This window comes from Montipora capricornis, chromosome 2, assembly GCF_036669925.1.
Source record: "Montipora capricornis isolate CH-2021 chromosome 2, ASM3666992v2, whole genome shotgun sequence".
NCBI classification, from domain to species: domain Eukaryota; kingdom Metazoa; phylum Cnidaria; class Anthozoa; order Scleractinia; family Acroporidae; genus Montipora; species Montipora capricornis.
In genome coordinates, this window is record NC_090884.1 from 2396306 (window position 1) to 2408845 (window position 12540).

At 39.8% G+C, this 12540-nt stretch overlaps 1 protein-coding gene across 2 annotated transcripts in view; it reads right to left on the minus strand.

The window, feature by feature from the left end:
• Positions 1 to 12540, minus strand: part of LOC138038432 (follistatin-A-like) — a 15464-nt gene extending 2924 nt beyond the window's left edge. The window contains exons 1-6 of one of the 2 annotated variants that reach the window (XM_068884293.1): positions 12452 to 12540; positions 12257 to 12377; positions 5203 to 5421; positions 2108 to 2326; positions 863 to 1084; positions 44 to 313 (exon numbers count right to left, since the gene is read on the minus strand). In XM_068884293.1, coding sequence (XP_068740394.1) covers positions 44 to 313; positions 863 to 1084; positions 2108 to 2326; positions 5203 to 5421; positions 12257 to 12320 — 994 coding nt within the window. In that variant the 5' untranslated portion in view covers positions 12321 to 12377; positions 12452 to 12540. Of the gene's footprint in view, positions 1 to 43; positions 314 to 862; positions 1085 to 2107; positions 2327 to 5202; positions 5422 to 8597; positions 8733 to 12256; positions 12378 to 12451 lie in introns of those variants that run through there. The other variant, XM_068884292.1, reaches the window with a different exon arrangement.

The window sequence follows — 12540 nt, forward strand, 5'->3', positions numbered from 1 at the left end:
ATTCACGTGACCAACTCCAAGGTAAATCTTCATGCTTTGTTACCTTTGCATGGTTTGAGGTGTTTCACGTCAATAAACTTCTTTCTTTTGCACATTTCCTCCCTTAGACTGCAAAGGTCCTGGTAAGTCTTGTTATCCGTGCCGCAGACGGTTTCGCTTTTTTGGTAAAACTCTAAATCCTCACATGAGCACTTGACACATCGAGGCCTTTCTGTGTCATCGTGCACGCATTCCTTTTTGGCTCGTTTTTCTTCCAGCAGTTCCCAGGGTCGAGTTTTTGTTTCGCACTTGATGTCATGGCATGTTGCATTTACTGGTTAAGGAATAAAGAAGAACGGTGATTTTACACTCTTAAATTTCCTGGGAAATATCCACCTTCGCAAAATTTTACAAGTAGGGAGTTTAAGAAATGACGACGGCTACGGCGAAAATAACGCTAAAAAACACAAAAATGTTGCTTAAAAAGGGAAACGAACTTATCTTTGTCGTAGTCTGAAAAAGTAACCGTATCCTCCTGTTTTTTATGAAGGATGATCTACCCCAATTATTCCACGAGCTCTTGTTGGAAATGAGGTGGTTCAGATTATACTGCATTATCTGGGGCAAAGGTAGATAAATGCGGGGCTCGCTCCAAGCTTAATGATGGGCATATTCAATTTTAATGGTACAACTGAGCCATAGTACTGCCGGCAGGGGAAGGCAGTCGGTTCTCCTTCAGCCTCCAAGTGAGCTCTATCGTTCGAGATCCAAAGTGTCGCGCCTATAGATGCTCCCCCCCCCCCCCTCTTTTTACTCACACGGCACACCTAAGGGAATATAGGAACGCGCGCACGTGTTTCTTGTGACAGTCAATCGTGCTTACCTTTGCAGTTGCCTCTGTACGCAAGCCCAATAGCTTTTCCTCGTCTACAGGTTTCCATTCTGAGATGGCAGCTACTTTCATACTGTAAACCATCAGCTCCACATACTGGTCCGCCTTCATTCTGTAGTTTAGAACAATCCACACAGCTCACACAGTAAGCCCTCTTGTACTGGTCAATCATACAGGTTCGGTTCTTGCGACAAACCACACCTTCGCATCCGGCTAAGAGTTAAAGAAAGCAAATTTTCTTTGTTATCTATTTACCCTCCTAGAACGGTTTTTAATTGAACACAGCAAGTAACTACAACAGACACAAACGAGCAAATTGAGTTAATTGTTGGTTTTCACTCACGTGATAAACAGCCATGTTTTTTTAACGAAAACAAAAGAAAGCATTCGCACAATAGTACAGTTCAATTCCCGGAGGATTGGGTCGGGACACAAACATGGCCGCCTTTTCTTTGTTTAGGGTCACAAACATGGCGGCCGTGACGTCATACGAAAACCGAGAATAGAGAGGTTAAGCATGACGTTTGCGCCAAACGGCGAACGTCGGAGTGAAATTAGGGTTTTGCCAAAAATGTAAGAACCCTGCTTGATATTGGCCCATTTCTGTCCTGTTAGCTCCAGATATCAAGCAACTTTTCAAAGGAATGAGACAAGTTAAAATGAGAGAATTTTCACGCCTTTATGATAAGCAGGAAACTGCCGTTTCCCGTTGGCCGTAAACATCATGCTTAACCTCTAATGATTACGAAAAACAAATTTTATGACAAAGGCGCCAGCCGAAACTATTTGATTGATTCAGATTGTGGCAGCAGACAGCCAATCACCTAGTTGCAAATCAGTCCCCAAATTCAAATTCATTGACTGAAAAAAAAAAATCATTGACTGAAAAAGCGCTCGGACATGGGTTAGAATCCCATGTTACTCTAGCTCAGGCTTGCTTGTTACTGCTTAAGATGCTTCAGTGTCCAATTGCGATTGGCTGGGAATACTTCTAATAAGACATATATCGTCTGGCAGTATAGCGGTTTTTTACCGTGAAACGACTGGTGATCCTGTCTTTGTTCCCCGAAAATTTCTGTTGATATTGCCATCAAGATGTCAGCATTTCAGTTTTAGCTTTCGCGTATGTTTATCTATTGAGTACAATGTTTAAAACTGCAGTTGTGCCTGCCAGTATTTTGAAATCATTACTTGTTACTGGTGTTTAAATAAAACGTGCTCGCGTTCCTTTCTTACTTTTACATTCCCCGTCATATGCCACTTCAACGTTGGATCTTCCTTCCCGACATGCTTTTCTCTTTAGTTCACACTCGTGTGCGTATGTGCGGCCGTCTATGCCACATACAGTTCGTTTCACAGAGTCGCGGCATCCCAGACAGACGCATTTGCCTTTGCGTTTGCCTTTCTCGATACAAACCTTTCCCCCAGTGCAAACTTTATTTTCACATGGATTTTCTGTTGAAAAAGACACTCATCATGAAGTAATTACACCAGAGTTGCTAAGCGATCATTGTTAAACAATAGCCCACTTTCGATATATAAAATTCAGTCCTAAACAAAAGGCATCATCTCGAGGCTCTGGGGAATAAATATAAGGATTTGTATGAGTTTATTCCCCAGAGTCTCGAGATGATACCTTTTGTTTAGGACAGGAATTTTAATATATCGAAAGTGGCTATTGTCTCAACTTGGAATCTTTGATCCTAGGTTCGAAAAAATCATTAACGACAGACAAAATCGGAATAACCTATAAGTATATAACGTTTGTCAACTTTCTGCTTGTTAGGCGCACCAGGAGATGACGGACGCGGAGATTCCTTCTTTACACGTTAGTTGTAATCAAGTTGTAATCAAGAGAGTGAGCGGCGCGTCAATAAATCATTTAGAATCTTCGTGACTTGTGGAAAAAACGCAGTTTAGATGGGGGCGAAAATGTTCCACAAGACAAGACAGGACGAGTCCGTTTATTAATATGGTAGGTATTAATATCAGTTATCGTTCCTATTCCTAGAAAATATCGGGCCTTTATGAACTTTTTCTACGATGTGGAAGAGCCAGAAGTTAGGCTGTTTGTCAGGTTGCGGAAGAAATTTAAAGGGGGAAAAATTGGGCCTAAAAGTAGGGCTAGAAGCGTCCTCCTCACATACCACATGAATAGCTGGGACGTGCCGGAGGATTTTGTTAAATATCTTTTTTATCTAGCACAGAAAATACAAAAAGCCAATATGTACAATTTTCTCTGAGACCTTAAGCTGTAACATTTACTGTTGTCCGACTGAGCGAGGCAACAACGTTGGCCAGCAAAACGTTAAGCTGGACTTAAAATAAGCCTCATCTATAAGTACGCACACGCAATGAACTGTTTGTGGAAATAATAATAATAATAATAATAATAATAATAATAATAATAATAATCACTGATTACTCGTAGTAATAATAATAATACTAATTAAAATATATATACAAAATAAAACCATTCTTCGTAATAGGAAAATTACTATGTACAATTATGATAAGATACTCTAAAAATATTATCACAAATTTAAAATATCAAAACTAGGAAGTTAAAATGAGGATAAAAAGTAAAGCTAAATGGTAACTAAAATAGTTGGGCAGAGTTAGAAAGTCATGGCTGTGGTGTTCTCTAGAGTCAGGTCTGCATCAATTACATTAGAAGTTCTCTTCCTGCTTCTTGATCCCCTCAGACAGAGTAACGCAGAGCGCAAGATAGCGAAGGACTTCTTTGTACTGATCCAACTCATAGTGCTTGAATGCGTTTCACCCTTCTTTACCGCGAGTTGTTCTGCAAGCCTTGCATGGAATTTCTTGCATTCCTCACCAATTCCTCCGGTCGTTGTAAAAACCAAGGGCGTGAATGTGCCTTGTTCTATCAAGAGGACTATCCTGCATGGCATATTGGCCTTCCCTTTTCGTTCTGGTGCATCTGGTATATCTGAGCAGCAGCAAGTTCTTTATATGAGTCTGCATTGGGGTGACACACCCGGGCATCAAAGAATGCAGAATTCAAACGCTCCCAGAAGCCGCCAGCCCGGATATCCAATCGAGCGTTAGGGGCCTGATTGGCGCCCCTATTCAAAATTTCTCCAGTGATGTCTTGTAGAACTGGCTCAATCTGAACGTCTTGACAAACCATGCTTAGCATTTCAGCCTCTAAATCACGGAGCTCATTGTGGTGCTGAATACTAAAACCCCCTTTACGACAGACAATGGCATGATCAATGCTGAAATCATCGCTTGATGTCCCAGTCGTATCTAAGATGAATTGCGTCTCTAAATTCCTTCTTCTTGAGGTTCATGTCGAGTTTTGCCGTGAAACTCACTGGGTTTTTAGGGCAATCTCACGATCTCACGATGAGACAAAAAGATTTCACGGTAAAAAGATTCACAGGCCGATGGAATACACTTTCCTTGAATATTTTCATTTCTGCCTTGCAAAATTGGTTTTTTTGGCGCCAATTATGTGGAGATCCACAGTTCTATTCTACAAGACACGGACCTCAGAACCATATTGAGAAGACAAATGCCAAATAAGTTATCGTTACCAGTTTGTCGCATCCTGATATGTTTCATCCACTTCGTCAAAATGGCGGAAAACGATGAATATTTATTGGACGAATCTTTCAAATAACGTTAATTTCTCTGTTGCTACGGTCACATAATATTTTACAGTGATAAACAGAAATGAAAATTTTATTTTGATGAACTGGTTTTAATTCTTTTTCACGCTGTCGATAAATCTCCAGGTTTTTCCCCAAATCTCACGGTTTTTCGGATCTCCAGGTGCTTGGTCTTTTGGGATTGAGAGGTCTGTATTGACCTCACTGTCGCTCGGTCAATACAGCAAGGCCTCAGTTTGAGACTTTGTAGACGCTGAAGAAGAAACTCCAGTAGTGGCATTTGAAGCTCCAGAGGAAGTGATTAGCGGTGATTTGATGGTTGAGGGACGGTGAAAGTATCAATGCTCAGCGCGTTGCTGAGTGATTCTAGGTTACAATCTCTGTTTACAACCAATCTATCGGCAAGTGAAGAAGAACTTTTGATATAGGCCCTGGCCCTGGAAGAGGGTGTTATCTCTGAAGGTGAAACGTTAGAGGAATAAAAGGCACGGATCAAGGTTGAGAAGGTAGGCCGTCGATCTGACATCACAGTTCGTGAGGGTCTTACGTGACGTGCTCTTATTTACTTTCTGACTTAATTAACACATCACGACAGTGACATAGTGCATTAAGGGCTACATTGCATAGCCCGTAAGCACAAAAATAGTTCATCAAAGAAAATACTGCGTTTAAAAAGCTGTGTTTAAGACTCACCTTCTGGATGGCAGGGCCAACAATTTACTCCAATAAGTAAAATACTTATTTGCGACGTTGCGTTTGTATAATATGTTGCATTTGGGTCCGAACAACAATCTTGAGAGACATTGATGGCTGCATGTGTGCGACGAAAGCTATCTTGAACTTGGATTGGTATCCCTCGGCAATTCCTTCCACTAAATTGCTCACGACGAAAGCAGAAGGACTTTGAAGCTCCTAAAAATAAGTTGAAATTAAGTTTATTATCAAGTAAGTGTAATCTTAATTACCCAGGGAAATTAAGCCGCCTTGCCATGCCCTAGCCCACTCACTGTACGCTGGAAAGCAAATTACCCAGCGTTGGACTGAAATCATATCAAATCGACGATGATAAAAACTGTTTACTGATAATTTTTGTTTTTGCAGTACGTGTCCTTTCCGGCAATTGACCTAACTTGTAACTGAAGCTCTAGCCATATTGACCGATGGTAAAGTAGGAAAAATGCAGGCATCTCACATTTCGCTTCCCTTTTTTTAGGTGATTGAAAAGAAAAACGGACGAAAAAGTTGAAATATTTCTGGTCTTGTTGTTGCTGAATCGGCCTTTTCTTAAAAAACGATTCGACGAATGGAATGGGGGACAGTGAGTTTTGAAGGTAAGGTCCAGAGCTTGTCGAACTTAATTCCTCTGCCGAACCAAATCAATATTTAGGCTTAACTGTCAGCATTTCTAATGGGTTTGGGCTTTTTCAACAGTTAAATTATAACCTCAGTCTGCATTTTAGCTGCATTTTACCCCCGGTCTGCAATCTGCAGTCTGCGTTTTACACTGACCGTTCGTGCTCATGCCTTGCCGAAATTAATTCTTGAAGTTCGAGAAAAGTACGGCAGAAGTGCGACGTCTGAATCAAAGTTTTGAGTTTGGTTCGGCAGGGCAAATAAGTTCGACAAGCTCTGCCGTGCGACACGACTGTGGCACGGCCATAATTTAAACATCATGCTAATACCGTGCCAATCACAGAAATGTATTTTGGCTGGATTTGAGATACCGTGAGGAGCTTCGAAGTATGGCACCATTTCTTTGTTTCCGCTGACTTGTTCTCCTCTAGCACGCACAATTGAACCTCATAAATGAATGACATAAGGCTTGTCTACAATTTATTTTCTAAAGTTTTCCTCTTTATTCAGAGAAAATCTTATACCGCGAAAAAAATTCCTTTAGAAGGCCTTCAGTTTGATGTTGCAAGAGGACGCTTTTGCGAGCTCTCTCTTTGATATCAAATGCTAGAGTAAACGGCTGTGTATGCAATGCGAAGCTAAATTGGCCTTGAGATGGCAAAAAAAACAAACTGTAATCCTTTCTCCTTAAATGGTCACAATTTTCTGTATCAACCTAATTAATCCTCTTTGTTGTCAATAAGCATCCGGGAAAAATATTACATCGGTAGACAAAATATAACCCGATACACGTAGTTCCGGCCATGGTGAAGGTAAAGATTTGATGATGGGCTAAGTTTGATACCACACGAATTACGTACTCTTCGAGGGCTTTGAAGCTCAAAAAAATTGGCAAAATTGGTCATCATCGAATTAATTCTTTGACGAACGTGATAATGATCATGATGGAGTAAAAAAAAAACTAGGACTTTTTATTTTATAATAACATAAGCACTAACTGAACTAGCCTCCCGCCATTGCGGTGCAACGAAAAGTTTTGTGATTTCATAATTTTCCCGTTGGTTTTCTTTTTAACTTTAAAGGTCCAACCTCAGTCTCCTTAGTTTTTTATGGCATGTTGTGAAACGTAATATTGCCCAAAACAAAGAAAAAAGACTGATTGTTGCGGTGTCATTTTCACTAGCCTGCGAACGCAGACGTATTTCCGGCGGTCGTTTCTCTCCTGTTACTTTTCGGGGGAGAGAAACGACCGCCGGAAATACGTCTGCATTCGCAGGCTACATTTTCACTTGATTGTAATGATCTTTGATGATCACTTCCTCGTCACTTATTTTACGTAAAAAAAAGCGAGGCACAAACAATTTTTTCCCAGGTCATCTCCAGATTTTCTTTGAAAGCTGAAGGGCGCGTGTCCCAATTCCTTTGAGCTAAATCTTCCATTTTGCGTTCTCTCAACCAAACGCCGACCACACAGACTAGAAGAGGCTTAAGATATAATTTCACCGTTAAAGAGTTTCATCGTTGCTTTACATCAGAGTGGTGATTCCACGAAAACTTTCGTTGTCTGCGCCACAAATTTGTCTTGAAGTCGTAATTGTTTTCTTTACTTCCTATTCAGGACATTTTTCAAGATGTAGATTTTAGCTAAAATTTAATGAAAGCCGAGCCGCTTTTCCGGTGTTTCTTTTCCGACACCCGTTTAAAACTTTAGTTTTGTGTAACATTTGAAATACGAGGTAGGAGCTTCCTGGCCCTTTATTGTTGTCTTACCTTGATGTAGAAATACTTTGGATTAATTTCAAGCGGTGATTTGTCTTTCTTTTAACATTCCTTTATGAACCGTTTTGTAAAAGACTCGATTGGTTCCTTAAAATCACTTAAATGCAGCCATAGTCGCACTGCTCTCAGAAATGCTAAGAATGTGGATGCCTTCGTAAATACAATGTGATTCACTCTGAATCACCCTAAATATAATTCAGTATGTATGAGCTTACAGGACTCAAATACAAGGATTAAACTACTTTGAAGGATAAAGAACAGTTAAAGTAATGTCTATGAACCACGGACCACGCGACACACCCCCTCTAACCGATCTGGCTTGTTCTATCAGGAGCCATTACGTACATGTCATACTTTTGATGGGTTGAATGTATGCTAAACATTTAAAAACCACTAAAAGTAATGCGCAGCCAAGATGAGATGATGCGCTTTCATTTTTCGTCACCCAACGCCCCCCCCCCCCCCCTCCCCAAGTGTTAAATCATCAGTTAGAGTCCACAACACCAAAACATGGACGGTTGTACATTGGTTTCGCTTGCTTCTACCGATTGGAATTGTGTTTTATTAATCTCAAAACAGGTTCAAATTTAGCATAGCTGGAAAGCCTGACGAATCGATGAGAAATTCAACTTTTTTTCATGTACATGGATGCACATTACAAGGTTAAAATCTGAGGATATGGGCGATTTTCTGTCAATACTAATATGAAAGTGAAAACGCTCCCCAGGGCTTAAGTTTAAGGATCTTTGTTTTGTGTAAAGTTAAAAAGAACCAAACAGCTACATGACTGTCCCGAGAGTGCGAAAATTCCTATATCCAACTTCTCCACGGTCGCTCGATAAGCAATGACGGAGCATAGCAGGAGCAATGTTAATAGACCCTGAAATACACGAGTTCCTTGGCCGAACAGTATATAGTAATTAGAAAATTGTGAAGAATTTCACACGTACACGTACCATGTGCAATTTGGACACACAATGCAGCTGTTAGGAACCCCTTCAACACCTGTACAGATTTGAAGTCCATTCGATCGATGCCTCTTAGTTAAAAGCCAAAAACGCTTAGTCGGGCACACGGCACACGGCAAGTGGCAAGTATTTTTTGTGGGAAAGAAATGCATGAGTTTATATACCCACCCCAATCGGTAGCCGACTGACTTGAGCTGACAGGTAGACAGGAAATGACCGACAGCTGAATGTTGCGTCCGCCTCACAGCATGGGCGGGTTCGCGTGTAGGGTGGAACATAAATTCTAATATGAAACGATTTTTTCCTTTGTTTAGCTGTTCAAAGAAAGCTAAGAAGAAATCATATGTAGTCCTGAAAAATAAATGCTAGACTGAAAAAAGTGGAAAAATTCAAGCCAATGCAAAATAAAACCGGTTAACCCATGATAACATTGATTTTGTAGGCAAAGCCTTAGACACAGGCTCATTGCCAAACACAGCTTTGTAAACAACGAAACAAACAAAAGCACAGTACTTTGGCTTTGAGGTTGCATAGAACATTGATAACTAGGCGAATGTTAATCACGGCTACTCATCATTTTTCTGTTGCAAACCATGAAAAACATGATTCTTAACAGATATAAACCAAAATCCTGACAATGTGCAAAAAGGGGCCGTTAAGACGATGGGTGAAATAGATGACTTTTATAGATGAGACCACAATGAAAGACAATGTGTCGAAGATTCGTTTTTTATTGAAGTTCTCAGGGGCGATCAAGCACGCTCTGTTTTTAACCGTAAAATATAACAAATGCATTTTCAATTAATTCTTTCTTTTTTTCAAGTCGAGACAGTTTAAAGGGAGGTTCCAGTCTTGCTTTCAAACAGTAGCAAACTCTTTTTGAAAAGGCGATGGGTTAGTTTTGCCACCGGGTGGTTCACTAAACGAAGAAATTTTAGAACTCTTAAAACTACAAGGGAAGGAAACATATCGAAACATCATTTTGTTCGACGATATCGGTGGGTCTTCGTTTGAACAGAACGTTTCGAACTGTTTTCTTCCCTTATAGTTCTAACAGTTCCATAATTAACTCAAATTTAAGTTTTCGGTCACTGGTCTTCACTCACAATGAAGCAGCTCAGTCTTCTTTCATGTTTGCAATTGTAAGGCCACATCTACATTGTATGCGTCTTCCTTTTGCCCGCGGAAATCGCAAGTGAAAAAGGCCGGCTTTGGCTTTCTGGAACGGTGCTCTTCTGGCCAAATCGATCAAGCCACTGGAGCCTGTATGCAAACTAAAACGACAACGGAACTTGAAAAGAATTTCACTTAATTTGATGAACGATTCCGCGTCTCTGGAGTAACTGAACTCCAAGGTGAAAAAGAAGTTTCTTGAAAAACGGTTAACCCGGCGTGAAGCGTCACATCGACATCGTTATGCAAGATGGCGGACTACAACACATGACTGCTGCTACGCTTTTCCAGTGTTTTGTCGTGGATTGGCAAAACTATACGAAAAAGCTACTGTGAAAGACTATACAAAAAGGCTAGTGTAAAAGAGAAGTGTGAAAATCTTTTCCTACGCCTTCCGCAGACTATGAAAATGCGAGCATTACGTTTTGCTGACCTCAGTTGGTCGAGCGCGGAATGGAAGGTAGTTTTCCTTCTTTTCATACACAACTTAAGGAAAAATTTTCCTTAGGTAGTTAGTGTGACTTTGGTATATTTGATTCGGATGAACACTTCTTTCAGTTCAAAAGAGTCTGTCCTTCCTTAATCAAGTGAAAAAGTTGGCAGAAATCCAAGGATTCTTCTTCTATCAGTCGTGTACTATTCCCAAGGAAATTGAACGGTTCAAAGTGTGGCGAAGGCCGAATTACTATACAAAACAGTTTTGGTGCTGGTCACGCTCTCGAATGCCATGATCGAATTAGATTTTAACGTAGTCTTAATCGTAATGAATAACTGTATTTATGATTTATAGAGTCGCTGGCCTATTTTCACATTTAACTGATTTATTATACGAAAGAGCATTTTTTTCCCGCACAGACAGCATGGACGTCACGGTGATAAAGCGGTTCAATTTTCAAGAACTAGAGATTATGAACTTGCTGTTATTACAGCGCTAAACTACTGTGAGACATATGTTTCACAAATAAATAACAAGGAACGAGAGACCTGTGAGAAAACACAAGGTGAAAACCGCAATTGCACAGGTCGAGAGAAAAGGCAAAAACAAGCAGGATATGCAAAATTGTGACTATCTTTGAATGTAAGCTGAAAGTAAGGAATAACGAGTAAAACCAACTTGTTTACCTTTGTATGTTGTAAATATAAGTTTCAAAACATTTCTGAATTGGTCTGTTATTGGCAAAAGTTCCGAATTCTTGCGGCATCACACACGAATCGGATAATTCCTCATGTTACAAACTGCGCATCAACAGCTTCCGCTTATCTTGAATATCTGTTATCAAGTCATGTTTTGTCATATCATTGTTCGCACAGCAAGCGGACGTATCTCATTTAAAAATTTAAACCCCAACCAAGCTCATGTACACGTGATCCATTTAACGTGAATTTTCATCACGATTAATGAAACACTCCGACAAGGGTGAACCACCAATTGAAAGCGAAAATGATATGAGTGATTACAAAATGGTGAAAGTGATGAGCCACTTCAAGTACGAATGAAAAATTGGTTACATAAATGTGAGTTTTTCATGTTCCCGCTATTAGACAATTACATGAAAGTGCAAGTCATTGGATTTCAGCCAAACCATTTTTCTTTTGCAATTCAGTCAGATTAGTGAATCAATTTTGATTTTCTTTAAACTCTCGACAAAAGCATACATACCATTGAACAAAATAGATCTTAAAGATCACCCAGGTGAGTACTGTGATACATTGCAAAAAAACTTCGGACGTTTTTGTGCCAGACTGTGATAAGGTATTCAACAGATTCTTTTATCCTGTATTTAGATATCCATTTGAATGTTTTCATCCATGTTTGTAAAGCCCCAAATACGACTAAAACAGTGGCATAATTCTGAGTGCAATCATGTTGTTTATAATCTTGTTGTGCAAGCTGAAAACGACGTTAGTAAACTTGATCCATACGATCCGTTTTCCATTATCACAACTCTGCTGTCAATGTTACACTTGGAAAGTTCGGGAGAGCTGTCAAGAACGTAGATGTGCTCTTTGGCAATTCTTAGGCCTTTATCGTGCGTTACAAACTTCCCATCCACATCTTATCTCGACTCAACGCTTCAGTTTTTAAAGCGTGAGCAAAATGTTAGTTTATGCCTGTGCAATGAATTGTGCGTGTTTCGTGAAATTCAAAAATCTTTCCCAGAGGTTTGCCGCAAAGCATCTCTCAGTGAATTTATCTCAAAATAAAAACATCTCACCCAAAAAAAATATGTATCTCAACATGAATCACAGGGAAAATAACAATTTTGTTTCATAATTTTAAGGCTGATGTCATTACTAAGAGTTTTAATCATAAATGTATGGGTGGATTTTTAAAGCCGGGAAATGTTACTTAGAATCATCAGCCATTTGACGAAAGTTTCTCAGTTGCTATTTTCAAAATTCTTGCAATCTTCCTTAGCAGTTAGTGACGCACAGTGCTCTTACCAGCTAGGCAATAAGCATTTTGAACTAACCTTGCACAGCACAACGTAATACAATAGCACAAGTGAAGATAAGGAAAGCTGGCGGCGTCATCATCTTCAACTGAAATTATGCAGTCTAATGTTCTCTCTTGTACTGTATTATCTCCTTTATCTGCAAAAAAGAGTAAATTAGAGTTACATTTGTACCAGAAGTGTTAAGCCATTTGGGTACATGAAAGTGCTAACCAAATCGTTGTTGTTGGAGTTTTTCGTTGTTCGTTGTTTTTGTGGTGCATTTTTGTTGTGCAAAAATGATGATAATTCGTTAAACCAGT